Source organism: Pelobates fuscus, chromosome 3 (assembly GCF_036172605.1).
Source record: "Pelobates fuscus isolate aPelFus1 chromosome 3, aPelFus1.pri, whole genome shotgun sequence".
NCBI classification, from domain to species: Eukaryota; Metazoa; Chordata; class Amphibia; order Anura; family Pelobatidae; genus Pelobates; species Pelobates fuscus.
Window position 1 is genome coordinate 41,056,737 of NC_086319.1, and position 27,602 is coordinate 41,084,338.

General features: G+C 49.2%; 2 protein-coding genes across 2 annotated transcripts in view; one reads left to right on the forward strand and one right to left on the reverse strand.

Annotated features, from left to right (window-relative positions):
* The window catches only part of RPAP3 (RNA polymerase II associated protein 3), a 39,874-nt gene extending 39,683 nt beyond the window's left edge, over positions 1-191 (reverse strand). The window contains exon 1 of the mRNA XM_063446953.1: positions 91-191. The gene's annotated coding sequence lies outside the window, so the exon portion shown is untranslated. The remainder of the gene's footprint in view (positions 1-90) is intronic.
* A 378-nt stretch (positions 192-569) lies between these two features.
* Positions 570-27,602, forward strand: ATP23 (ATP23 metallopeptidase and ATP synthase assembly factor homolog). The gene is made up of 6 exons (XM_063445115.1): positions 570-832; positions 19,803-19,848; positions 21,560-21,641; positions 22,393-22,530; positions 26,219-26,302; positions 27,250-27,602. The coding sequence occupies exons 1-6, from the start codon at positions 685-687 to the stop codon at positions 27,451-27,453; spliced, it is 702 nt and encodes a 233-aa protein (XP_063301185.1). The 5' UTR covers positions 570-684; the 3' UTR covers positions 27,454-27,602.

The window sequence follows — 27,602 nt, forward strand, 5'->3', positions numbered from 1 at the left end:
GCTCTGCTGTCAGACACCTCCCCTGTGAGCACGTACCTCCCCCGGTATTCTATAATCCCCCCGGTAAGTGTCCCTCTCCCCAGCACTTACCTCCTACTTCCTCCACTTACACCTCCCCAGCACCGAGTCCCAGCATGCCGTGCTGTGCCCGGTAGTCATAGATACCAGATGCCGCTTTGGCCTGGTACAGCGAGCAGTACATCCTGCTACACAGCGCCCCCTGCCGTCAGTCAGCCACGCCCCATAACATGCAGAGCTTTATAATAACACGCAGAGCACGCTGGGAAATGATATAGATCGTATTGCGGGAAGCGGACAACTACTTCAATACCCTATTATAGGACAATTTCGTTTTTATTATTTTTATATCCAAAACAAAGATGTCTGCTCAATCATCAACAAAACTGACGTAAGCGGACGTCACTTCCTGTGCTATGTAGAGTTCTAAATACACGAGATGCAACGTAGCCTAACCCTCGCCTCGGAAACGCCGTCCATTATTGTGGAGACCATTTCATAAGCGTCTGCCCGCCAGGTGTGAGTTCAGATCTGCAGACTCCGATTTCCCTCTAGTGTTTGGAGCTCTGCGCGGTGGGCATGCGCGTTCATGGCGGTGTTCCTCCTTGGCAGGGTCAGCCGGTCAGCTAGGATCATAGCACGGCTGGGAGGCTGTCACAGGGCAGCATGGAGGGGAGTCAGGAGGAGGAAGACCACGGCTACCACCTGTTCCCGGAGAGACATAACGGGGAGCGGAAAAAGGGCTTCACACTGCCCAGCATATTTACTCAACATAGGAAATGTCAAGTTATGCTGAACATAGCGCTGGAGACCAGTGAGTGTGATAGGGCTGGGGGGAGAGAGGGGGTGATAGGGCTGGGGGGAGAGAGGGGGTGATAGGGCTGGGGGGAGAGAGGGGGTGATAGGGCTGGGGGGAGAGAGGGGGTGATAGGGCTGGGGGGAGAGAGGGGGTGATAGGGCTGGGGAGGGTGATAGGGCTGGGGGGGAGAGAGGGGGTGACAGGGCTGGGGAGGGTGACAGGGCTGGGGAGGGTGATAGGGCTGGGGGGGAGAGATGGGGTGATAGGGCTGGGGGGGAGAGATGGGGTGATAGGGCTGGGGGGGAGAGATGGGGTGACAGGGCTGGGGAGGAGAGAGGGGGTGACAGGGCTGGGGAGGAGAGAGGGGGTGACAGGGCTGGGGGGGGAGAGATGGGGTGACAGGGCTGGGGAGGAGAGAGTGATACCGGAGAAACTGACGGAAGCCAAGCACAGAGAGATGGACACAGGTTTCTTCAGGAAGGAAGAGATTCTTTATTGGATCACCGATCGGGACTCAGAGGGACTAGCGTCACCAAAATACAGCAAAGTCTGAGTACTGAATACATAGAGTACATTCCTTATATAGCACTGTAGCTCCTCCCACAATTAACTACACCCACACATACCCTTAACCTATTTAATGAATAGAGTCTAAACTCATCCATCCGGTCTAACCACGTGGCTCATCTGATACAAAGGAGAGGGACGCGTAATTCCAGTTCTTACATTCCTGCACCTGGTCAGTACAGTGATGACAGTATCTTAGCTACGTATAATTAACTAACTGATACTACAAACACATATACATACATATGCCTTGTGGCAATCTTAGCCTGCTAAACTTGTATTTTACTGGAATTACATCACATTCCCCCCTTTGATGCCTCTGATATTTCACAATTACTTGAGGCATCACTTAACCTTGGTTTGCATATACCTCAGGTTACCATGAACCAGACCAGACTTATCTTATGATGTGAATCTTCAACATTCATCTTCTTGCATTGGTTCTCCCTGATCTAGAGCCTTATACTTATATATCGCCATTATCTGTGCAGCAGCCTTCCTCTCTGCTATACTTCCTATCAGGCTTTGCACAGACCTAACTACTAAGGGTATAAGACACGGCAGGAGTAGACACAACATTAAAATTAGTAGGACTCCACCTACCACTGCCTTAAGCCCTCCAAACCACTCATACCAGCTACCAAACCAACTACTTGGATTATACCCTTTCCATACCTGAGTAGGCACATGCGCTAGTTTAACCATATGGCTAGTAAGCTCAGCTATTGCTTGCCCTTCGTCATCTATTTGAAGACAGCAATTGCTTAGGTTAAACTTCCCACATACACCTCCCTCTACTGCCAAAAGGTAATCCAAGGCTAATCTATTTTGGTAGACTGCTGTCCTCATCCTGGTGTTATGCTTCGCTAGAAGATTGAGCGCTTGTGATGTCTCATTTGTGATAATCTCAACCACCGCCTGTAATCTTATAATACGGTTGAGCATATAAATAGGGGTTCTATAACCAAAGGTACCATCCTCAGCCCACGTGGCTGGCCCATAGTAATCTATAATACGCTGGGGAGGCCATTCATCATCTTCCCAGGCGCCTATCTCTATGGGTCCCCTTTTCTTCCTATGATTCACATCATACACTTTAACACCTAAAGTCTCACCTGTTTCAATCGGTAACAAGAAGAAGGATGGTTTGAGCATACCCAACACACATGCCCCTTCCCAGTCCTGTGGCAACTCCGAATAGGCTTTTTTACCACAGATCCAGTACAAATTTGCTGGGGCTCTCCAAGTAGATGTGATGGATAGATCAAACCACACATCCTTTAAATTGGCATATCTAGCAAACGGGTTAGATGGTTCTGAGACATTTGAAGCCGACCACCAAGTTGTATTCTTTGTATCATCATCATAAGCTTTTTGCCCTAGACAAGTTAATTCTCCTACAGAAGTATTATACATTATTCCTTTCCTTGCTATGCAAACATAACCTATGATGGAGGTCTTTAATCTCCACTCAGATTTACCTCTAACACTCATATGATAATCGGCTTGTGAAGATATTAATTGTTGAACTGCCTCAGAACCGGACATTACCTCCTTTGCTTCCCAAGGCCATTGGTCTCCCATGTTAGTACCTCCACACACATAGCAGTTGGTAACATTAAGACTACCGGCAATACTTTCAGCTAGATCAATGAACAGGTTTTTAGTATTATGGGGGATCTTATTATCTATACTCATCTCTTCGTAAAAGGAATGGTATACTTGATGAGTCTGGGAGGATACCGTATCAGTCTCTATTCCTATAAACAATAATGTCCCAGGATCTAAACCCGTCCCGTATATTTGAAACCCAAATAAATTTCCATATTTATCTAAGAACTTGTCGGGGTTATTAATGAGTATATGGACTGGGTTGCATTCCATAGACTTACAATAAGGGCTAGTCGGCAACTTAGTCACTATCATGTCTTTGTCTACTGTCTGTCCCCAAGTTGCCCACCCCACACAAGACCAATATGGGCAAAAGTTATAATCTCTATTTGGGCATCTAGGACTTACATATTTATTTTTGCTACTGGGACAAATATATTTATCGTTAGACCCATACGTCCTCTCCCATCTAAGATCCCCACATACATTCCACGGCTTTCTACCACTCGATATCGCTTTACACGCATCAAATAGCAGAACACCCGAAGAATGTACGGATTCTAACACCGTTTTATTAATTAGGGTCCCCTGAGGATCTCCATTCCTGAGAGTCAACCAAATTGTACGAGGCTGATACTCCGGACTGAAGCACTTAGGTTCTCCTACTCCTAAATGGCACACACTATAATCTATATTTAAGTATCTACATCTCGATACATCTCCTTTACACTCGTATTGTGAATGCCAAATTAGGGTTTGGGAAATATGGTTACCTGTTCTCGTAGTCTTAATGCATACCTCACAGCTAGGAGTGTCGGTACCTCTACCTTCCTGAATATAAAAACACATGTAAATAAACACAATCAAAAGCACATCTTTCGCCGTCATCCTCAGTCTTCGTCCGTGCGATGGAACCTCAGCTTCCAGGATGTGAGGGCTGCAGGGAATGGAGTTCTGCTCGTCTTCACAGGTGTCCCTTCGAGACTTTCCTGGCTTATACACTATGTGATGGTAAGCGGACAGGCTTTATTATGGCCTTCTCACTCACACCTGTAACAATAAAATTTGTAATCCACAATAATTCCTCGTTACTCCGACTGAGTAGTACGTTTTAACCGGATCTTGCAGGGATTCTCTGGATCTGCTGTAACTTGCCAAGAATCGACTGCTGCTGATTTAACCCTGGAGTGATGTATCCACGGAGTCACTTCTGCTACTTTTATTGCTGTAGGGGTAGACAAAAGAACAACATAAGGACCTCTCCACTTGGGCCCTAACGGTACAGTATTCCACTCTTTAATCCACACTTGATCTCCTGGATGATAACTATGAACAGGGGGATAAATATTCACAGGTAATCTATCTTGTACCCATTTCTGTACCTCCTCCATAGTCTTACCCAACTCTACAACCTGCTGCCGGGTAATTCCTTCTCCCAACTGACTCAAGTCCCCCCTTAAGTTACCAAGTACGGGAGGTGGTCGCCCATACATGATTTCAAAAGGAGAGAGGCCCATCCTTCTGGTAGGGGTACTGCGGATTCGCAATAAAGCTATGGGTAAGAGAACGTTCCACTTAAGTTGGGTTTCCTGACACATTTTAGCCAACTGGTTCTTTATAGTTCTATTCATTCTCTCTACCTTACCAGAACTCTGGGGTCTATATGCAGTATGAAGCCTCCACTTTATACCAAGCATATGAGTCAGTTGTTGTAGGCACTGGTGAACAAAAGCTGGACCATTGTCCGATCCTATAGAACAGGGTAGTCCATATCGGGGTATTATTTCTCGTAGCAGGAATCTCACAACTTCTCCTGCTTTCTCTGTACGAGTAGGACATGCTTCTACCCAGCCTGAATAGGTGCACACAATTACCAGCAGGTAACGATGTCCACCCGACTTAGGCATCACTGTAAAGTCTATTTGTAGATCGGACATGGGGAGTCCCCCCATAAACTGAACTCCTGGTGGCTTTACTGGTCCTTGTCTTGCATTATTTTTAGCACACGTTACACATCTACGTACAATGGCCTGAGTCAAGTTGGACAATCTTGGTATGTAGAAATGTTTTCTAAGAGATTCTTCAGTACTGTCTCTCCCAGAATGTGTCCCGTTGTGATAATTTTGGACAATTTCTACCGCTAGCGATGCTGGTATAACTATTCTTCCATCTTCTAGCTGATACCACTTGTTCTCCAAATACTTTCCCGGTTCAGTCTTTAACCACTCCTCTTCTTGAGCTGTATAAACTGGAGTCCATTGGGACAGTGGAGTTGGTATAAGAGCAGCTATATGCCCCACATACTCCTGTCTTCCTGATTCAGCAGCACGCTTAGCTGCACTATCTGCCATCCGATTTCCCTTGGTTACATCACCATCTCCTCTCAGATGCGCTCGACAATGTATGATACCGACTTCTTTCGGCTCCCACACTGCTTCCAATAGTTGTAGGATTTCAGCTGCGTACTTGATTTCTTTGCCCTCTGAATTCAGTAGTCCTCTTTCTTTATACAAAGCTCCGTGGGCATGAGTGGTTAAAAACGCATACTTAGAGTCCGTATAGATATTTACTCTTAAACCTTCAGCCAATTGTAACGCTCGTGTTAGTGCTATTAATTCTGCCTTTTGTGCTGATGTTCCTTTCGCCAGTGGCCGAGCTTCTATCACCTTGTCTATTGTTGTCACTGCATATCCTGCATAGCGGATCCCTTCTTTCACATAACTACTGCCGTCGGTGTAATATTGAACATCGGGGTTCTGGATGGAAAAATCACGAAGATCTGGTCTACTTGAGAATACTTCATCCATTACTTCCAAACAATCATGTTGACTTTCAGTAGGTTGTGGCAAAAGGGTAGCTGGATTTAAGGTGTTTACAGTCTCTAAATGCACTCTTGGGTTTTCACACAACATTGCTTGATACTTGGTCATACGGCTATTACTAAACCAATGATTTCCTTTGTAATCCAACAACGTCTGTACTGCATGTGGGACTCGTACATAAAGTTCTTGACCCAGAGTGAGTTTATCGGCTTCAGCTACTAGCAGGGCGGCTGCAGCTACGGCTCTTAGACAAGGTGGAAGTCCGCTGGCCACTGCATCCAATTGTTTAGACATGTAGGCAACAGGTCTTTGCCATGATCCCAAGTACTGTGTCAATACTCCCACAGCCATTCTTCTTTGCTCGTGTACATACAGGTAGAATGGTCGTGTGTGATCAGGTAGACCTAATGCTGGGGCACTCATCAAAGCCTTCTTCACATCTTCAAATGCCGTTTGCTGTTCTTGGGTCCATAAGAAGGGGTCGTGCTCTGTACCTTTGATAGCTGCGTACAGAGGTTTTGCTAGTATCGCATAGCTGGGAATCCATATCCTACAGAAGCCTGCTGCCCCCAAGAATTCTCGCACTTGTCTTCTATTCTTGGGTATTGGTATTTGGCAGACAGCTTCTTTTCTCTCTGGCCCCATAATTCTTTGACCTTCAGAGATATGGAATCCTAGATACTTGACAGTTGGCAAACACAACTGAGCCTTCTTTCTAGACACCTTGTATCCTGCCTTCCAGAGAATGTGTAGTAGATCGTGCGTTGCTTGCTGACAGATTTCTTTTGTAACTGCTGCTATCAACAAGTCATCTACATATTGTAACAATACACACTCTCCTGGGATGGACTCGAAATCCAATAGATCTTGACTTAGGGCTGAACCAAATAGGGTAGGTGAATTTTTAAACCCTTGGGGCAGTCTTGTCCAAGTCATTTGGCGTTTTGAGCCCGTTACAGCGTTCTCCCATTGGAAAGCGAAAATACATTGACTTTCTGCGGCAATTCGGAGGCAAAAGAAGGCATCTTTGAGATCTAAGACTGTGAAGTAAGTAGCCCCGCCCGGAATTAAAGCAAGCAGGTTATATGGATTGGGTACAACTGGATGTATGCTAACAACCGCATCATTGACTGCTCTTAAGTCCTGCACAGGTCGATACTCATCTGTGCCGGGCTTTTGAACAGGCAGCAATGGGGTGTTCCAGGGGGAAGTACAGAATTTTAGGATACCATACCGTATGAACTTATCCAGATAGGATTGGATGTTCTTCTTAGCCTTCTGCGGAATGTGATATTGTCTTAGGCTCACTGGATAAACCCCATGTTTCAGTTCAATTTTTATTGGTGGAATATTGCGGGCCAGTCCTGGTGGGTTGTTCTCTGCCCAAACTCCTGGTATGTTAAACAATGTCTCATCACTCCTAGGGTTTTGGCTAGTCAACACTGTATAAAGTCGCCACTCTTCTTCCTTTGGTACGGGTAAAGTCATAATACCTGAAGGTCCATTAAACTTTAAAGATGTTGTTCCATCTGGTAGGAACGTAATCTGCGCTTGTAATTTGGATAGCATATCACGTCCCAGCAATTGGACTGGACATTCAGGCATATAAAGGAATTGGTGTTTTACTACGTGGCCTCCCAATGTACAGAGTCGACTTTTAAGAACCGGTCTTTCAGCACTTCTTCCAGTTGCTCCTATCACAGTAATAGTCCTTCCAGATGGAGGAGCAACTAGATTAGTCACCACTGAATGTTCAGCACCAGTGTCGATCATGAACGCACTCCTTTTCCCCCCTATTGATACATCGACCATAGGCTCCGCTCGACCAAGGGGGATGGAGCCCGGTCGGTATCAATAGTCCTCCATGACCGTGTCAGCCAATCCTACAAAGTCCCTACCTTCTCTATCGCGAGACCTTTGCGCTGCTGGAATATACCTGTCTTCCCTAACACTTCCTCTGTTCCCATTACTCCCTCTATAACCATTACTCCCTCCGGGGCCTCCTCTACCTCTCGCTCTGCCTCTAAAGTTTCCGTAGCCTGCCCTGGGTAGGACCCTCTCGTACTGCTCTCTTTGCGGACATTCGTTCCTCCAATGCCCTTCTTCCTTGCAATACGCACACTGATCCCTACTCAAAGGCTCCCTACTCCATCTATTATTGCCTCTATCTGGGCCCCGTTTATCTACGCCTGCGATCGCTACCGCTAGCATATCAGCCTTTTTACGCATCTTGCGCTCCTCCTCTTTCTTGCTTTCTGTTTCCCTATTCATATACACCTTATTAGCTACCTCCATTAGTTGGGTGATTGACATACCTGCAAACCCTTCTAGCTTTTGTAGCTTGCGCTTAATATCTCCGTAAGCTTGGCTGACAAAGGCGGAGTTCACCATTCGGGAATTGTCTGCGTCTTCCGGATTAAAGGGGGTGTACAAGCGGTACGCCTCCAATAATCGGTCATAAAAGACACTGGGCGCTTCATCGCTTTTCTGAATCACCTCAACTGTCTTCGACATGTTAATGGCTTTCTTTCCTCCGGCTTTCATGCCAGCAATTATAGCGTCTCTATAGGCTCTGAGTTGAACCATATCAGCACCATTTACGTTCCAATCGGGATCAGTGTTGGGATAATGTGTTGCGGCCCATGCTGCTGGATTAGCTTGGTTCAAAGCACGGGCTCTATCCTCTAATGCTTTAATGGCTGCTTGATTTATTCTTGTCCTTTCCTCATTGTTAAATAAAGTCATTAATAACTGCTGGCAATCAGCCCATGTCGGATTATGTGTCTGTACTATTGAGGTGAACAGATCAGTCATGGCTTGTGGTTTCTCAGTATACGAGGAATTATGGGTCTTCCAGTTTAAAAGGTCGGTAGTGGTGAAAGGGACATATACGAAGACAGGGTCAGCGTGTGCCATTTGACCTGCGGCATCGATATAAGCTGACCCGGGATTTAAGCGAAGAGGCATCTGATAGTGCTTTAATTGTTGGGCACCAGTCAACTGTCGGGTTTGGATGGGGCTACGTAGGGAAGCGTCAGTCATGGGTTCCGGTCGGGGAGATATAGGGTATGGGGATGTGGGAGGTTGGTTTTGGGAAAAGGTAGTGAATAGAACACTTCGGGCCGAGCTAGATGAAGCTTGACCGGAAGTCTGAAGTGGCGCCAAATCAGGATATTCGTTTCTAATGGGGGTGGGTTCTGGTTCCGGAAGGGGAGATTTAGTACGAGGGGGGGTGGATCCTGTACTGGAGGAGGAAGCGGAAGTGGATGAGGGTAATGAGGGAAGGGTTACAGGACTTCCTGTATTTGCGTCACTTCCTCTTACCGGAAAGTAAGGGGGCGGCAAAGGGATCTCGGACTCAGGGGGCGTGTCCAAAATGGGCCTAACACCAGCCCTAGTGGACGAACAAGTCCTAGCTACCATGAGGCGACACTGTTCCTCGTGGCATGTCCGGAGCCATTTTGGCGAGTCATTTACGGCCTGTCTCCAACAATCAATATAAGGAAACTGGCCGTAAAGTTCAGGCCTACCTGATACAGCCACGTGTAAGCGCTGTACCAGAGTTGGATCCAAACTGCCACGTGGCGGCCATGCCGCAACCAAAGTAGGCCACTCCCTAGTGCACAAAGTGACCAAACGTACAGGGGACATCTTAACCCCAAAATCACAAACTTTGAATCCCTTTTTAAAATTCTTAACCATACATCCTAAGGGATCCGGAATCGTTGACTGCGACGCACCCATATTTAACAGTGGAACGTCGTCGACAACGATTACTATACACGCGTACTATTCAACAGTCACACCCGTTTCCTCTGGCAACAGCACCACGTGGTACGGTTACCAAGTGAAACGTACACAATAACAATAAACACTCAGGGAATTCCCGTACACACACAGCTGCTACACCAGTCACTATATAATCAATATTATGCCCTTTGGCGTAACTACACAGTCACCCACGCTATAATTCTCTATATACGAATTACCCGTCTATAACACACCCCAGTAACATCGTCTTTTACAAATAGCGGTTACAGTACGGTTAGCATAGGTCAAAGCACAAGTTAAGGTCACAATACAATTATTAGTGGTTATGGTGTTAAACATGCAATGGACGACAATGATTAGTACTTATTATATAATGTCAGTAAATATACAGGGTTATGGTACCGTGCACTATAATACAGCAACACACTATTAACACTCTCGCTAGACGGCTGAGCTCGCGCTATCTAACAAGATATACACTTTACTAAACAATCGTTAACACATTTACAATTCCCAACTAAACTATTGGCCAGTACCTTGAATGGACTACCTAAAACTATATACACCCGTTTTGGTTAGCCACACTGCCCAATCACCACATATACATAGCGAGCTAGAGATCCGAATTTACACAGGCGCCTCTTAGTCGCACTATACAACGAGCTAGAGATCCGAATTTACACAGGCGCCTCTTAGTCGTACTATCAAAAGTCTAGTGGGTTCCAAATTTACACGCCTTCCCACTTAGCCCAGATAGGATGAGAACTAGCGAACCGAATTTACACAGGCGCCGCTTAGTCTCCCGGTCCCTCCGACCTAGCGAACGTAATATACACCCTAGAACGCTAGTCTAGACAAGACACCGGTGTCCGGCTAGGGCTATCTTACACCAGGACCCCGCCTGACTAACCAAATCAAACGGTCTGACTAAAGAGCGTTCGATCGAGCGGTGCGCCTTCGCTCCTTCCCTCCGACAGAGGGGGCAGATACAGATTCAAAAACCCCTTTGGGCCTACCGCACAATCGGTATACCCCTAGCGGGTCCTGCCGTCTAAAACAGCAGTTATCTTACCTCCTCGTTCCTGAACCTGAGTTCACACTCATCGACGGGGACACCCCAGCACTTCTCACGTAGAGGCCGATGATCTCCTGGACAACAGACCAGTGGCGCCGAGACGAAGGGAGGTCCACGCAGAAGTTCAGGGGTGCAGCCGTAGAGAACGTGGGCAAAGATAGACCGTCTCACGCCTCTGCCTCTCAGCTACCGTTGAACGATGAGCTTCCCGGCCAATGCACCAAATGATACCGGAGAAACTGACGGAAGCCAAGCACAGAGAGATGGACACAGGTTTCTTCAGGAAGGAAGAGATTCTTTATTGGATCACCGATCGGGACTCAGAGGGACTAGCGTCACCAAAATACAGCAAAGTCTGAGTACTGAATACATAGAGTACATTCCTTATATAGCACTGTAGCTCCTCCCACAATTAACTACACCCACACATACCCTTAACCTATTTAATGAATAGAGTCTAAACTCATCCATCCGGTCTAACCACGTGGCTCATCTGATACAAAGGAGAGGGACGCGTAATTCCAGTTCTTACATTCCTGCACCTGGTCAGTACAGTGATGACAGTATCTTAGCTACGTATAATTAACTAACTGATACTACAAACACATATACATACATATGCCTTGTGGCAATCTTAGCCTGCTAAACTTGTATTTTACTGGAATTACATCACAAGAGGGGGTGATAGGGCTGGGGGGGGAGAGATGGGGTGACAGGGCTGGGGAGGGTGATAGGGCTGGGGGGGAGAGATGGGGTGACAGGGCTGGGGAGGGTGATAGGGCTGGGGGGGGAGAGATGGGGTGACAGGGCTGGGGAGGGTGATAGGGCTGGGGGGGGAGAGATGGGGTGACAGGGCTGGGGAGGGTGATAGGGCTGGGGGGGGAGAGATGGGGTGACAGGGCTGGGGAGGGTGATAGGGCTGGGGGGGGAGAGATGGGGTGACAGGGCTGGGGAGGGTGATAGGGCTGGGGGGGGAGAGATGGGGTGACAGGGCTGGGGAGGGTGATAGGGCTGGGGGGGAGAGATGGGGTGACAGGGCTGGGGGGGAGAGATGGGGTGACAGGGCTGGGGAGGGTGATAGGGCTGGGGGGGAGAGATGGGGTGACAGGGCTGGGGAGGGTGATAGGGCTGGGGGGGAGAGATGGGGTGACAGGGCTGGGGAGGGTGATAGGGCTGGGGGGGAGAGATGGGGTGACAGGGCTGGGGAGGGTGATAGGGCTGGGGGGGAGAGATGGGGTGACAGGGCTGGGGAGGGTGATAGGGCTGGGGGGGAGAGATGGGGTGACAGGGCTGGGGAGGGTGATAGGGCTGGGGGGGAGAGATGGGGTGACAGGGCTGGGGAGGGTGATAGGGCTGGGGGGGAGAGATGGGGTGACAGGGCTGGGGAGGGTGATAGGGCTGGGGGGGAGAGATGGGGTGACAGGGCTGGGGAGGGTGATAGGGCTGGGGGGGAGAGATGGGGTGACAGGGCTGGGGAGGGTGATAGGGCTGGGGGGGAGAGATGGGGTGACAGGGCTGGGGAGGGTGATAGGGCTGGGGGGGAGAGATGGGGTGACAGGGCTGGGGAGGGTGATAGGGCTGGGGGGGAGAGATGGGGTGACAGGGCTGGGGAGGGTGATAGGGCTGGGGGGGAGAGATGGGGTGACAGGGCTGGGGAGGGTGATAGGGCTGGGGGGGAGAGATGGGGTGACAGGGCTGGGGAGGGTGATAGGGCTGGGGGGGAGAGATGGGGTGACAGGGCTGGGGAGGGTGATAGGGCTGGGGGGGAGAGATGGGGTGACAGGGCTGGGGAGGGTGATAGGGCTGGGGGGGAGAGATGGGGTGACAGGGCTGGGGAGGGTGATAGGGCTGGGGGGGAGAGATGGGGTGACAGGGCTGGGGAGGGTGATAGGGCTGGGGGGGAGAGATGGGGTGACAGGGCTGGGGAGGGTGATAGGGCTGGGGGGGAGAGATGGGGTGACAGGGCTGGGGAGGGTGACAGGGCTGGGGGGGAGAGATGGGGTGACAGGGCTGGGGAGGGTGACAGGGCTGGGGGGGAGAGATGGGGTGACAGGGCTGGGGAGGGTGACAGGGCTGGGGGGGAGAGATGGGGTGACAGGGCTGGGGAGGGTGACAGGGCTGGGGGGGAGAGATGGGGTGACAGGGCTGGGGAGGGTGACAGGGCTGGGGGGGAGAGATGGGGTGACAGGGCTGGGGAGGGTGACAGGGCTGGGGGGGAGAGATGGGGTGACAGGGCTGGGGAGGGTGACAGGGCTGGGGGGGAGAGATGGGGTGACAGGGCTGGGGAGGGTGACAGGGCTGGGGGGGAGAGATGGGGTGACAGGGCTGGGGAGGGTGACAGGGCTGGGGGGGAGAGATGGGGTGACAGGGCTGGGGAGGGTGACAGGGCTGGGGGGGAGAGATGGGGTGACAGGGCTGGGGAGGGTGACAGGGCTGGGGGGGAGAGATGGGGTGACAGGGCTGGGGAGGGTGACAGGGCTGGGGGGGAGAGATGGGGTGACAGGGCTGGGGAGGGTGACAGGGCTGGGGGGGAGAGATGGGGTGACAGGGCTGGGGAGGGTGACAGGGCTGGGGGGGAGAGATGGGGTGACAGGGCTGGGGAGGGTGACAGGGCTGGGGGGGAGAGATGGGGTGACAGGGCTGGGGAGGGTGACAGGGCTGGGGGGGAGAGATGGGGTGACAGGGCTGGGGAGGGTGACAGGGCTGGGGGGGAGAGATGGGGTGACAGGGCTGGGGAGGGTGACAGGGCTGGGGGGGAGAGATGGGGTGACAGGGCTGGGGAGGGTGACAGGGCTGGGGGGGAGAGATGGGGTGACAGGGCTGGGGAGGGTGACAGGGCTGGGGGGGAGAGATGGGGTGACAGGGCTGGGGAGGGTGACAGGGCTGGGGGGGAGAGATGGGGTGACAGGGCTGGGGAGGGTGACAGGGCTGGGGGGGAGAGATGGGGTGACAGGGCTGGGGAGGGTGACAGGGCTGGGGGGGAGAGATGGGGTGACAGGGCTGGGGAGGGTGACAGGGCTGGGGGGGAGAGATGGGGTGACAGGGCTGGGGAGGGTGACAGGGCTGGGGGGGAGAGATGGGGTGACAGGGCTGGGGAGGGTGACAGGGCTGGGGGGGAGAGATGGGGTGACAGGGCTGGGGAGGGTGACAGGGCTGGGGGGGAGAGATGGGGTGACAGGGCTGGGGAGGGTGACAGGGCTGGGGGGGAGAGATGGGGTGACAGGGCTGGGGAGGGTGACAGGGCTGGGGGGGAGAGATGGGGTGACAGGGCTGGGGAGGGTGACAGGGCTGGGGGGGAGAGATGGGGTGACAGGGCTGGGGAGGGTGACAGGGCTGGGGGGGAGAGATGGGGTGACAGGGCTGGGGAGGGTGACAGGGCTGGGGGGGAGAGATGGGGTGACAGGGCTGGGGAGGGTGACAGGGCTGGGGGGGAGAGATGGGGTGACAGGGCTGGGGAGGGTGACAGGGCTGGGGGGGAGAGATGGGGTGACAGGGCTGGGGAGGGTGACAGGGCTGGGGGGGAGAGATGGGGTGACAGGGCTGGGGAGGGTGACAGGGCTGGGGGGGAGAGATGGGGTGACAGGGCTGGGGAGGGTGACAGGGCTGGGGGGGAGAGATGGGGTGACAGGGCTGGGGAGGGTGACAGGGCTGGGGGGGAGAGATGGGGTGACAGGGCTGGGGAGGGTGACAGGGCTGGGGGGGAGAGATGGGGTGACAGGGCTGGGGAGGGTGACAGGGCTGGGGGGGAGAGATGGGGTGACAGGGCTGGGGAGGGTGACAGGGCTGGGGGGGAGAGATGGGGTGACAGGGCTGGGGAGGGTGACAGGGCTGGGGGGGAGAGATGGGGTGACAGGGCTGGGGAGGGTGACAGGGCTGGGGGGGAGAGATGGGGTGACAGGGCTGGGGAGGGTGACAGGGCTGGGGAGGAGAGATGGGGTGACAGGGCTGGGGGGGAGAGATGGGGTGACAGGGCTGGGGAGGGTGACAGGGCTGGGGGGGAGAGATGGGGTGACAGGGCTGGGGAGGGTGACAGGGCTGGGGGGGAGAGATGGGGTGACAGGGCTGGGGAGGGTGACAGGGCTGGGGGGGAGAGATGGGGTGACAGGGCTGGGGAGGGTGACAGGGCTGGGGGGGAGAGATGGGGTGACAGGGCTGGGGAGGGTGACAGGGCTGGGGGGGAGAGATGGGGTGACAGGGCTGGGGAGGGTGACAGGGCTGGGGGGGAGAGATGGGGTGACAGGGCTGGGGAGGGTGACAGGGCTGGGGGGGAGAGATGGGGTGACAGGGCTGGGGAGGGTGACAGGGCTGGGGGGGAGAGATGGGGTGACAGGGCTGGGGAGGGTGACAGGGCTGGGGGGGAGAGATGGGGTGACAGGGCTGGGGAGGGTGACAGGGCTGGGGGGGAGAGATGGGGTGACAGGGCTGGGGAGGGTGACAGGGCTGGGGGGGAGAGATGGGGTGACAGGGCTGGGGAGGGTGACAGGGCTGGGGAGGGTGATAGGGCTGGGGGGGAGAGATGGGGTGACAGGGCTGGGAGGGGAGGGGAGAGGAGAGAGGGGGTGACAGGGCTGGGAGGGGAGAGAGGGGGTGACAGGGCTGGGAGGGGAGAGGAGAGAGGGGGTGACAGGGCTGGGAGGGGAGAGAGGGGGTGACAGGGCTGGGAGGGGAGAGAGGGGGTGACAGGGCTGGGAGGGGAGAGAGGGGGTGACAGGGCTGGGAGGGGAGAGAGGGGGTGACAGGGCTGGGAGGGGAGAGAGGGGGTGACAGGGCTGGGGGGGAGAGAGGGGGTGACAGGGCTGGGGGCGGAGAGGGGGGGAGAGAGAGGGTGACAGGGCTGGGGAGAGAGAGGGTGACAGGGCTGGGGAGAGAGAGGGTGACAGGGCTGGGGGGGGAGAGAGGGGGTGACAGGGCTGGGGGGGAGAGGGGGTGACAGGGCTGGGGGGGAGAGGGGGTAGAGAGGTGGTGACAGGGCTGGGGGGGAGAGGGGGTAGAGAGGTGGTGACAGGGCTGGGGAGGGAGAGAGGGGGTGACAGGGCTGGGGAGGGAGAGAGGGGGTGACAGGGCTGGGGAGGGAGAGAGGGGGTGACAGGGCTGGGGAGGGAGGGAGAGAGAGAGGGGGTGACAGGGCTGGGGAGGGAGAGAGGGGGTGACAGGGCTGGGGAGGGAGGGAGAGAGAGGGGGTGACAGGGCTGGGGAGGGAGAGAGGGGGTGACAGGGCTGGGGAGGGAGAGAGAGAGGGGGTGACAGGGCTGGGGAGGGAGAGAGGGGGTGACAGGGCTGGGGAGGGAGAGAGAGAGGGGGTGACAGGGCTGGGGAGGGAGAGAGGGGGTGACAGGGCTGGGGAGGGAGAGAGGGGGTGACAGGGCTGGGGAGGGAGGTAGAGAGAGAGAGAGGGGGTGACAGGGCTGGGGAGGGAGGGAGGGAGAGAGAGAGGGGTGACAGGGCTGGGGAGGGAGGGAGAGAGGGGGTGACAGGGCTGGGGAGAGAGGGGGTGACAGGGCTGGGGAGAGAGGGGGTGACAGGGCTGGGGAGAGAGGGGGTGACAGGGCTGGGGAGAGAGGGGGTGACAGGGCTGGGGAGAGAGGGGGTGACAGGGCTGGGGAGGGAGGGAGAGAGGGGGTGACAGGGCTGGGGAGAGAGGGGGTGTCAGGGCTGGGGAGGGAGGGAGAGAGGGGGTGTCAGGGCTGGGGAGGGAGGGAGAGAGGGGGTGTCAGGGCTGGGGAGGGAGAGAGGGGGTGACAGGGCTGGGGAGAGAGGGGGTGACAGGGCTGGGAGGGGAGGGGAGAGGAGAGAGGGGGTGACAGGGCTGGGGAGGGAGGGAGAGAGGGGGTGACAGGGCTGGGGAGAGAGGGGGTGACAGGGCTGGGGAGAGAGGGGGTGACAGGGCTGGGGAGAGAGGGGGTGACAGGGCTGGGGAGAGAGGGGGTGACAGGGCTGGGAGGGGAGGGGAGAGAGAGAGGGGGTGACAGGGCTGGGGAGGGAGGGAGAGAGGGGGTGACAGGGCTGGGGAGAGAGGGGGTGACAGGGCTGGGGAGAGAGGGGGTGACAGGGCTGGGGAGAGAGGGGGTGACAGGGCTGGGGAGAGAGGGGGTGACAGGGCTGGGGAGAGAGGGGGTGACAGGGCTGGGGAGGGAGGGGGAGAGAGGGGGTGACAGGGCTGGGGAGGGAGGGAGAGAGGGGGTGACAGGGCTGGGGAGGGAGGGAGAGAGGGGGTGACAGGGCTGGGGAGGGAGGGAGAGAGGGGGTGACAGGGCTGGGGAGGGAGGGGGAGAGAGGGGGTGACAGGGCTGGGGAGGGAGGGAGAGAGGGGGTGACAGGGCTGGGGAGGGAGGGAGAGAGGGGGTGACAGGGCTGGGGAGAGAGGGGGTGACAGGGCTGGGGAGAGAGGGGGTGACAGGGCTGGGGAGAGAGGGGGTGTCAGGGCTGGGGAGGGAGGGAGAGAGGGGGTGTCAGGGCTGGGGAGAGAGGGGGTGTCAGGGCTGGGGAGGGAGGGAGAGAGGGGGTGTCAGGGCTGGGGAGGGAGGGAGAGAGGGGGTGTCAGGGCTGGGGAGGGAGGGAGAGAGGGGGTGTCAGGGCTGGGGAGGGAGAGAGGGGGTGACAGGGCTGGGGAGGGAGGGAGAGAGGGGGTGACAGGGCTGGGGGTTTTCATCCTGCCAAGGGACTTGATCAGTGAGAGTTTCCTGCAATATTTGTATTGCATTTGAGCTGCAGTCTACCAAGAAGACGTTAATTTCGCTACTAATGAATTTTCATTTATCCATTACTGTTTTTAACACATTCATAACATTTTCAGGCTGTCTAGAATTAAAGGTATTTGACAATAATATTGTCATGAAGGGAGTAATAAACAGAGTTAATGTTGGTGAAACAGGATTTGCCTGACTTCCTGCTGACAGGATTTATTTAAGGGCTTTTTGCAGGGGTGTCCGAAAGGTAGATTCCCAGATGATGTTGTAGAAATACAACTCCCAACTACCCGAAGAGCTCTCTGAGTTCCGGAGTGACCTCGGGGCCCGTTGCCCTACTGAGTTGAGACGGAGGGCCCTTAGACATGCAGTAGCGGCACCCTATAAGATCTGGGCTCGAGGAGGTGAGTGATACCGTCACAGCGGGTTCAGCCTCTATTGAACACGCGCTGCCCGACTGGCATTACAGGACAGTCTGACAGGGGTAAGGCGATACCTTACCCATGGAGACGGGTTGTATGTTGCGGCTTTCTGTGGCATTGGCTAGACTACTGCAAAGACTCTGCATACCTCTAGTCACCAACCTGTGTTATTGTGCAGGAATTTCTGTTATTTCTTCTAGTCTCTTTTTATAATGTGATCAGTACCCAGTGGCTATACAGTTATTCTCAGTTATTTGGTTCAGCATGTTTAACCTACCTTACTTATAGTTGATCTCACACATATCTGGAAGGCTTGTGGTCAATAAGCTTAACTGCTGTTCTTTACTTTGTCATGTATACCTTGTTTTCCTGGCACTATAGGGTTTTTAGGTCCCCCCATCCGAAGGGTCCCACTCTCGCTGGGCTGAAGGGGTTAAACTCTCCTTTCTCCCTCGGCGCTGGGGAACTCTCCTCCCTCTTCCGACGTCAGCGCTGCATGCGCATTCAAACAGTCCATAGGAAAGCATTTCTCAATGCTTTCCTATGGACGTCAGCGTCTTTTCCCTGTGATTTTCACAGTGAGAATCGCGGAAGCGGCCTCTAGCGGCCTCACTGAAACTGCTATGTTTACATCTGCAGGGTTAACCCTAGAATGAACCTGGCACCCAGACCACTTCATTGAGCTGAAGTGGTCTGGGTGCCCATAGTGGTCCTTTAATCCAAGTTTCCTTCACTCACTTTGCATGCTTAGGTCATAAATTTAGATTAAGAAACCAGGGAGAAATATCCTTCTAGATATGCTATTTCACTGTGATATGATTACTATATTGTAAAAAAAGTGCCCGTTTTCTCTTGCCTACAGTGATACAATTTTGTAAATTCAATTGTTAGTTACTCACCATTGGGGCATGACAAGCCTGTATGTTGTTATTGACCTGCAAATACAACTCCCATGATGCTTTGCATGCCTTTGGAATGCTTAGGATGGCAAAGCATCATGGAAGCTGTTGTTTTAAAACATCCGGGGATCAACATTTTAAACACCCCTGGTTTATTGTGTCATGTATTCCATGTGCTGTTCAGAAATTTCACAACCTGTTGCAGACCAGGACACAACTGATTTTAAGCCTTGGTTTAATATAAATGCATACATTTTTTCTTTTAATTATTAGAATGGATATATATATTCCCCCCAGGATTCCTATCCTAACCTCTCAATTGCAAGAATAAAAAAAAAAACACTCCCAATGACAATTTTATGAAAATTTGGATAGAATTGCTTAAAGGGACACTCCAGGCACCCAGACCACTTCTGCCCATTGGATAATTACCTTGCAGGGTTAACTCCACCTCTAGTGGCTGTCTACTAGACAGCCACTAGAGGGCACTTCCTGGTTCCTAGCACAGGAAACCTGTGCTAGAGCGTCGCTGGACATCCTCACTCTGTGTGAGGAGCTCCAGCGTCGCTCATTTCCCCATAGGAAAGCATTGAAATGCATTTTCAATGCTTTCCTATGGGGAGCGCTATTGCGCATGCGCATTAGGTTTCCCTGGCCGGTGGGCGGGATCAGTCTCACCTTCCGGCCGACGGAGTCAGAAGGAGGAGCGGCGCGGAGGAGGAAGCAGCGACGAGGGACATCGTTGCTGCTTCAGGTAAGTTACGGAAGGGGTTTTCACCCCTTCAGCAACCGGGGATTGGGGGGTGGGAGGGAGACAGAACCCGCAGTGCCAGGAAAACGGATTGTTTTCCTGGCAGTGGAGTTGCCCTTTAACAAGTGTGACCGCTAATGTTCTCAGCCAATCGGTGTTGTCCAATTTTTAACACAATTTGCCATTGGTATTGTGGAAGTTTGAGTCTGCACCAGTAGATTGATAGAACCATAATGACAATAATGGTCTGTAGTTGTTATAGTGCTTAGAGTGCCTTTTAAATGTCATCTGTATATTGTGCTAACAAGAGTTTTAACATTCTACTTGATTCATTTTGTGTAAAATCACTCTTGTTTTAATGAAGATCTTTTTTTTTCCTAGACCCATATGCCAAGTTACTTATGGATGCTATGAAGTCGTCCGGTTGGTAAGTCTTTTTCAGTCTTTAAAATTCCATCTGCAATTACAAGCTTCGGGTCATATGTGTGTTTTAAATGTAGACCTATAAATCTGCTTGTGACTATTGTAACATTGGAACTAAATAATAACTGGTGAGATCTTTTTCCACCTATCGTTAAAGGAACTCTCCAGACACCATAACCACTACAGAGCCATGTAGTGGTTATGGAGTCAATAGTGCTCTGGCACCTTACCTGGGTCTGCCTTCACCACATCTGATAAGTTCTCTGTCTGAGCTAAGCCTGGCAATGCAGCCTAGTGGTGGTTGAGAGCAGTTAGTTCAGGGGTTCTCAACTCAGTCCTCAGGACACCCTGCCAGTCCAGGATTTGGGGATTACCTGGGTGTGTCTAAGGTGTTTAGAAAAAGGGGGGAAAAAAACACCTTAGACTCTAAGGTGTTTTTTTTTTTTTTTCTAAACACCTTAGACACACCCAGGTAATCCCTAAACCCTGGACTGGTAGGGGGTCCTTGAGGACAAGGTTGAGAACCTCTGAGTTAGATGATGCCCTTAACTAATAAGCTCAGTCCCGTACTGCTTCCAGCTCTCTGTATCTGGAAATGGAGACGAACAACAGAAGGACAACAGGCCTGAAGTCAAATTGTTTTATACACGATTATTACCGAAATCCGAGGTTCCCTCCCTTTTAGTTGTAACATTACCTGCACATGTGTAATAGGTATAAATAAGGCAGACAGTGTAGAGCCAACTTGAAACCCCATGAGAAAGGTGTCAAGCTGAAACTTTGGGGCTGTGGTCTCCACTCTCTCGGTCAGTACACCCACGATAATATTGGTGGGTTTACGGTTTATACTTTAATTCTCTTTGTTCATACATACATTAATATTGTATATTCGAATAGGTCATTGCTTACTATGGTGTTATCACATTTTTGATATGCACTTTAATAGTGCTAAACTATTCCTATTTTCTTTTCTTTTTTGCGTGCTGTAGTTTTAGTTTTATTATGTATTTGCTATCCTGAGTAGGTCATGAGAATTTCCACTGAGCACTACAGAGATTTTATTTGCATTCGGCGTTGAACCCCCTGCAGTTGAGCACTACCTCCACTAATTGCTTTTCATTACTATGGGTAGGTGCGAGGGAGCTTTCTGGCTCCATAACTAATACAGTGCACTGCAGTAGAGTGTACCTTCTAATGTATTACAAAACAGTTACAAGAAAAAAGCAGCTGTCCTGTTATATGCCTTATTCTCTTGACCCTATAATGCCTGCTTGCTAAACTGGGGATTTCTGACAGTGTGAAACGGAATCTCAAATTGTAGGCCAAAACGGCAAGATCCTTTTTCTATTAAGGCTTTATAGGTCTGACATTTACAATACTCTTGGCCAAATTGTGCCTGGTTTAGTGAAGAAAATCAATTATTGTAAAAGCTAACCAGACAACCTGTTCTGTTTTTTGTATCATTAAAAAATAATCTCTAAGAAGTCAAGAACATGTGTGTTTAATCCTCCGTCATTATGTGGCTGGGTACAGTCTGCTATGGGAGTTGTTGGTAAAACTGTTGAATGGCCACCTGCTGGCTAGGTGCCTTTTAGAGTCCTGCAGGGTGTCTTTTCAGTATAATTCTTGAATAATTAGGTTGGATTTGAATGTTCAGTAATAAAGCAATAACCGAAATTGTGTTGATGTTTGACCCCTTATTTTGTGTGTTTCAGCACAGTTTACAAAGACAGGCATTTTTCATGTGAAGAATGTGATGGTGCAGTGAGTGGAGGGTTCGATGCAGCTTCATCTGAGGTTGGTAACCACACAATATAGCTCTCTGTGTAACTGTACTCTACTACAGGCTATACTAAATCCATTTACAACCAAGACTTGTGAGGTCATGCAGTTTATCAAATTATGGAGAAAAAAAAAGCCAAACAACTGGGAATATTAGTAATCTAGACTACTTTAGTCTTAAACTTAATATCCACTTTGGGTGCATTTTAAATTCCCATCAACTGGATAATTAGTATTTAGTGAGTTGTTATTGACACTTTTTTTTTTTTTACTGGGTTGTTACAGGTCTTATAGTTTCAGTCTCTTGCCCACAAATGTGTGAATGGTAATTTCTCCTTTAGGTAATTGTAATACAGTTATATCTTTACATTGTGCTAGTGACATATCTAGAAATGCAGAAATTAAAAAGGTTTCAGGGAAGCATGTCATTTTAATTCCTAGTCTGTGCATTGAGCCGCCTCAACGCCTGTGGCTCAGTCCTTCCGTAGTATATCAGTAATTCTTGTTAAAACCTAGTTTAGTGATGAATCCTCATGATAGTGTAGATTTGTCAAGGCAAAAACAGATGGAAATCAACACATACTAATGGCACTTTGCAACCAAAATAGTATTGGGTATGCCTTGATAAATCTAGTCTGACGACATTTATTTCTCCTATGTATTGGTAATTATTTTAACAGAAGGCATACACTTCCTGTTGAGGCATATTGATATGATTTTTATTATTATTTTTTTATTCAATGTACATTTTATTTTTATCCTGCAGATTGTATTGTGTCAGAACAACATTCTGAATCAGTCACACATGAATCGTGTAGTTACACATGAACTTATTCATGCATACGATCACTGCCGCGCTCACGTCGACTGGTTCAACAACGTTCGCCATTTGGCCTGTTCTGAGGTACGTATGGTACTGGTGGGTGTGATATCTGTAAACGATGCTCCCGAAACCTGGGAAGTATGCTGGCAGCGGAACTGTAACTACATTTCAAGTAATAGTTTCTCATTCTTTCACCACTGTAAATGCTGATGAAGCAACGGTAAAAAAAAAGAAAAGTATGACCCTTTCCACTGCAGCACTTCTGAGTTCATGGCAATGTCTGTGCCCAGTGATACCCCAAAAGCCATTGGCGTGCAAGGATATGCACTTAATATTCCCTCAGTAGTGCTGTACATACACGCGGCAGTGTGCAGGTAAAGTTAATTTGCATGGTGTGCTATGGTTGTGCTATTCATTTTTTTTTTTTTTTTTTTTTTTTTTTTTTAAATAGCACAACCCATACCTTTTTCACTCCATTTTATGAACAGCGGGCTGGTGATAGGCTTTGTGTCAGCTTACGCTTTTAGCATGTCAGACTCTTACTGATTGATGCCTCGTACAATCAGCAGAAGCAGTTGGGCAAGTTGGACGGATGCCATCTTTGCAGGTTTGGGGTTTGTAAACCGTTCAACCCCTTTAGATAACACATGGCCCAGGACCTCATCGCACCATAACATCTTCACTGAGATATTGTGTTATAGTGCCCGGTAGTGTTACTTCCCTACTGAGGTGAGGGAACACTGGAAGAATTGTCACTTCTAATGCAGTAACCGTTCCACTTGAAGGACAGTCCTTCATTAGACAAACCCAAGCTAAGCTCATGCTGAATGTTCCTTTACTGTGCTACTGATGTTCTCATTTGCTACATGAATAGACATTGGATATTTAAAATATCTAATCTTTATGTAAAATAAACTATTAGCCTTCCATCAGATTCAGTTTTTATTTTTTTGTGTGTGCTCTTTATTCTACTTTAATGTATTAATTTATTTTTATTTATTTATGCAATAACCTTGGTCAGGACAAATCCTAATCACAGTTGCTCTAAGCTAATTGATCAATTTTAATTATTTCAGTTTGTACACGATTCTGGGCAAACTGCCAGGAAAAACAATCTTTCATGAAGCAATGTTTCTAAATGTTTATTAATATAGATTAAGAGTAATCAAGGTATTTTCATTATTTCATATGGGTACTGGTCTGCATAAAGGTGTTGTTTAATATCTGTTCAATGTTATATGTGTATATTATGCACGTTTGTTTTTGGACTAGGACAATTTAAATCTAAATTTTGTTAAATCTGCTAATCCAAATGTAGTAAACTGGGCTATGGATGTGCAGGACTCTGGCTATACTGCAGTCGGGACAGCACACATGATATACAGTGAGGGGGGAAAAGTATATGATCCCCTGCTGATTTTGAATGTTTTACTGACAAAGAAATGATCAGTCTATAATTTTAATGGTAAGTGTATTTTAACAGTGAGAGACAGAATACCAAAAAAAAATCCAGAAAAACGCATGTCAAAAAAGTTATACATCGATTTGCGTGTCAATGAGTGAAATAAGTATTTGACCCCTTTCAATCAGCAAGATTTCTGGCTCCCAGGTGTCTTTTATACCGGTAACGAGCTGAGATTAAGAGCACTCTCTTAAAGGGAGTACTCCTAATCTCAGCTTGTTACCTGTATAAAAGACACCTGGCCACAGAAGCAATCAATCAGATTCCAAACTTTCCACTAGGGATTGACCGATATTGATTTTTTTTTTTTTTTTTTTTATAGAGCCGATACTGATAATCTGTGCACTATCTAGCCGATAGCCGACCAATATTCTGTACATTTACCGTATTTATTTTCTTTAAGCGGTAAATGCACAAAATGTACATGCCAGTCAGATTTTGTTTTTTATGTTTTCAATAATATTTATGTGTGTGTGTAGTGGATGCAGTGAGAGTATTTTATTAGCAAATGTTGTGTGTTTGTTTGTAAACTGAGCATTTTAACACTATACTTGCTTTGGAACTAATACTCATGAAGTCAAGTTGTCTCCAACATGCGAAATGGAGATTGTCTGCATGATTGTTGGCATGAAAACTAATTCCAATATAATACAAAATGCCTAAATCAGCTATTTTGGCCTAACTTTTAGTGGAAAGAATATTATATACTCAGAATTTCAGGTCCAATACCGACTGGTAAGGGCCAAACCTTACTCAGAACTGTAAACATCCTCATGTAATGCAACTGCTGAGAATAGACCGGGCAGACGTACGCTTTGCCACTCTGACCCTCAATTATAAGTGCATGCCTGAAGTTGCAGGAACCTTTCACAAAGTGCAAGGAATTTTTAGCTTTACATTTGCACCTTGTCTTTTATGCACCTATGGTACCCATGAATTTAAAATGGTCCCAATTAGTGTGTATTTCAGGTGTTATTCACCATAGGTCATGATATAAAGATATGTAGCATACATGGCACCCATTTCTTGTAGTTTGTGTTATACAATTTTTTTTTTTTTTTTTTTTTTATTAAAACAAACTGTTTTATAATATTCAGATTCGGCATACTTTAAATATAAACATAACCAAAAATCATACAAATCCCTCCAGTACATAAAAAGTTAGATGGAAGTCCTTTATGACCGACCGCAAGCACATTTTCCTGCCCAAAACAGTTCTATAGATTTGGGCTGTGCGGCCGGTCAATTTTATGCAGAACGGGACTTGGTCTCTGCAGCTGCAAATTCAGTGTAGGAGAAGGTAAGCGTCAGCGGTGTTCGGTGAAATGTGTAGCCGATTTCAGTTCCATGAATTTGGCTACACATACCGCTGACCTCGTTCGAATGAACAAAGATGGCCGCCGCCACGTGTTCGTTTGTCGAATGGCGGCCACCCAGTGGTCAGCAATTTACCTACAGCAGGCTCCCAGCCTGGGAGGTAAATTTCCTGCACACTTCCACTTCTGGGTGGCCCGCCTGTGTGGTACTTGGTTCAGTAAGCCCCATTTACTGAACCAAGTGGGAGAAAGCCAGGAACAAAATATTTTAACTAAGTCTGGGGACACCGTCTTAAAGGGGCATTTTCACACAAAGTCTCTATGTCCCCAGACTGTTCTTAAAGGGCCAGCATGGTCCAATACAAGTCCATAAGCCACAATGCAGTTCTTAAAGGACCAGCAGCAGCACAATATAAATCCATTAGCCCAAATAATGTTTGTAAAGGGCCCAATCTCCCAGGGGCCATAGTCATGCGGAAGGAGGCTGGCAATCAGGCTCCTCCAACAGCCAGGGGAAAAGGGCAGCTTGTCACCTAACAATCCAGTGACAAAAGGCGTTTTGTCACAAGATCTAATGTTTATACTTCCTTTATTGTACAGTCTGTTTAAATATTTATCTTGCAGTGTTAATAGATTGCTAAACCTTGCAGGAGCCTCCTGTATGTGATTAAAGTTCAATTTAAAGAGCAGGATATATAAACTTCTAAAGATCTGATTAAAAAAATAAATACATCTTGCAGGCCGTGTCAGTCACAGCCAGGGGAGGTGTGGCTATGGCAGCATAAACAAACTAAAAGTGATTTAACTCCTAAATGTCAGATAATTGAGCAGTGAGACTGCAGGGGCATGATCTATACACCAAAACTGCTTCATTAAGCTAAAGTTGTTTTGGGGACTATAGTGTCCTTTTCAGGACAGCATATTTTATCTTTTGTTGATAAAGTACTTCATATGTATATTATGATTTAAGTGTATCTTTCTTTTGTTTTAGATTAGAGCTGCCAATCTCAGCGGTGATTGCTCACTTGGCAATGAGCTAAATCGGTTTAAATTTGGATTTAAAGAACACCACAAGGTATAAATTTTAGGATGCCATTGCACTTCTGCTTGTTTTATCAATTTCTTTTTGCCACTTCATATAGCTATTCCAACCTATTAGTCTAGCTTTCTTTAACTAAAGAGAGAGAGGATTTCTGCATCAATTTTATGAAAAGGATTACTGTAGACATCTTAATCACTTCATCTGTTTAAAGTGATTATGGTTCCTGTAGTCTTTGAGCACTGGGTCTTATCACTGTTGAGCAGACATCCTTGGTCCAATGTAGCCTGACCCCCAATGACAAAAAGGCAGAGGCAGACCTAAACATTGTCTTGGATCCATCAAATTTTTATCAAAGCTTTGTTGTGTTTAATTCTCTAATGCTTTGGATGATCCTAAGTGGTCATCACCCCATTGCAGCAAGATGTCGTGTTGACATTTGCCAGTCTCATAAGCTCATCATATCATTCTTTTTGTTGATCATCTCACACATTCAGCACAAACTCTTACACAATCCACCCCCCACACACCCAGCATTAACCAGCAGTAGCACAAATAGCAGTACTTGTTTCCTGGTGTCTGAGTTGTTCTGAGTGTGAGAATAAGAGCGCAGACACATAACATTAATGCTGTCTGTGTCTGATATTTTGATCATATTATATTTGCTGTCACATGTGTGTGAAACTACCAGGCAGGGACTGAATACTAAATGCTCTCATCTTATAGTTGAATACTTGGAAAAAAGGTGAATTAAAGTACTCTAGAAGCTTTTAATAGCTTTTTATTTCCTTGGTAACTGTGCTTTGAATAAACCATGAATCAAATAAAAGAAAACAACTCGGTAAAAGTATAAATTAAAGACCGCTAACAGCCAAGTATCCCTTACTCATTGAAAAGTAAGCAGATAAATCCCACTGCTGTAGATAAACTGTCAGATATTTGCAAAACTGAATTTAATGATTTGTTTCTTTCCTTTCTGTTAGGTATGTGTCCGCGATCGAGCTCTTCGATCTATTTTAGCTGTTAGAAAAGTCAGCCGAGAAGCAGCGGAGAAAGCCGTGGAGGATGTGTTTGATACATGCTTTAATGACCATGAGCCATTTGGCCGGATTCCACATAGTAAAAGAGATGCTAAATATGCATACAGGGATTTTCAAAACCGGAACCGCTATTATGCCAATCTCTAACAAATCATTCAGGTTATTTATAAGAACTTGGTCCACTGCTTTTTGGTTTCCACATTTGTGATTTTTATATTGATTATCAAATGATTCAAGACATTTGATCATTTTATGTTTTTGTTTTTGTTTTGTTTTTTTCTCCTACATAATAAAAC

Bases quoted from the DNA above. Each gene is read 5' to 3' on its own strand.
- ATP23 (XM_063445115.1), top strand. From the start codon at position 685: ATGGAGGGGAGTCAGGAGGAGGAAGACCACGGCTACCACCTGTTCCCG. The intron at 833-19,802 runs GTGAGTGTGATA...TTTTTTTCCTAG, and splicing joins GAACATAGCGCTGGAGACCA to ACCCATATGCCAAGTTACTT. The intron at 26,303-27,249 runs GTATAAATTTTA...CCTTTCTGTTAG, and splicing joins GATTTAAAGAACACCACAAG to GTATGTGTCCGCGATCGAGC.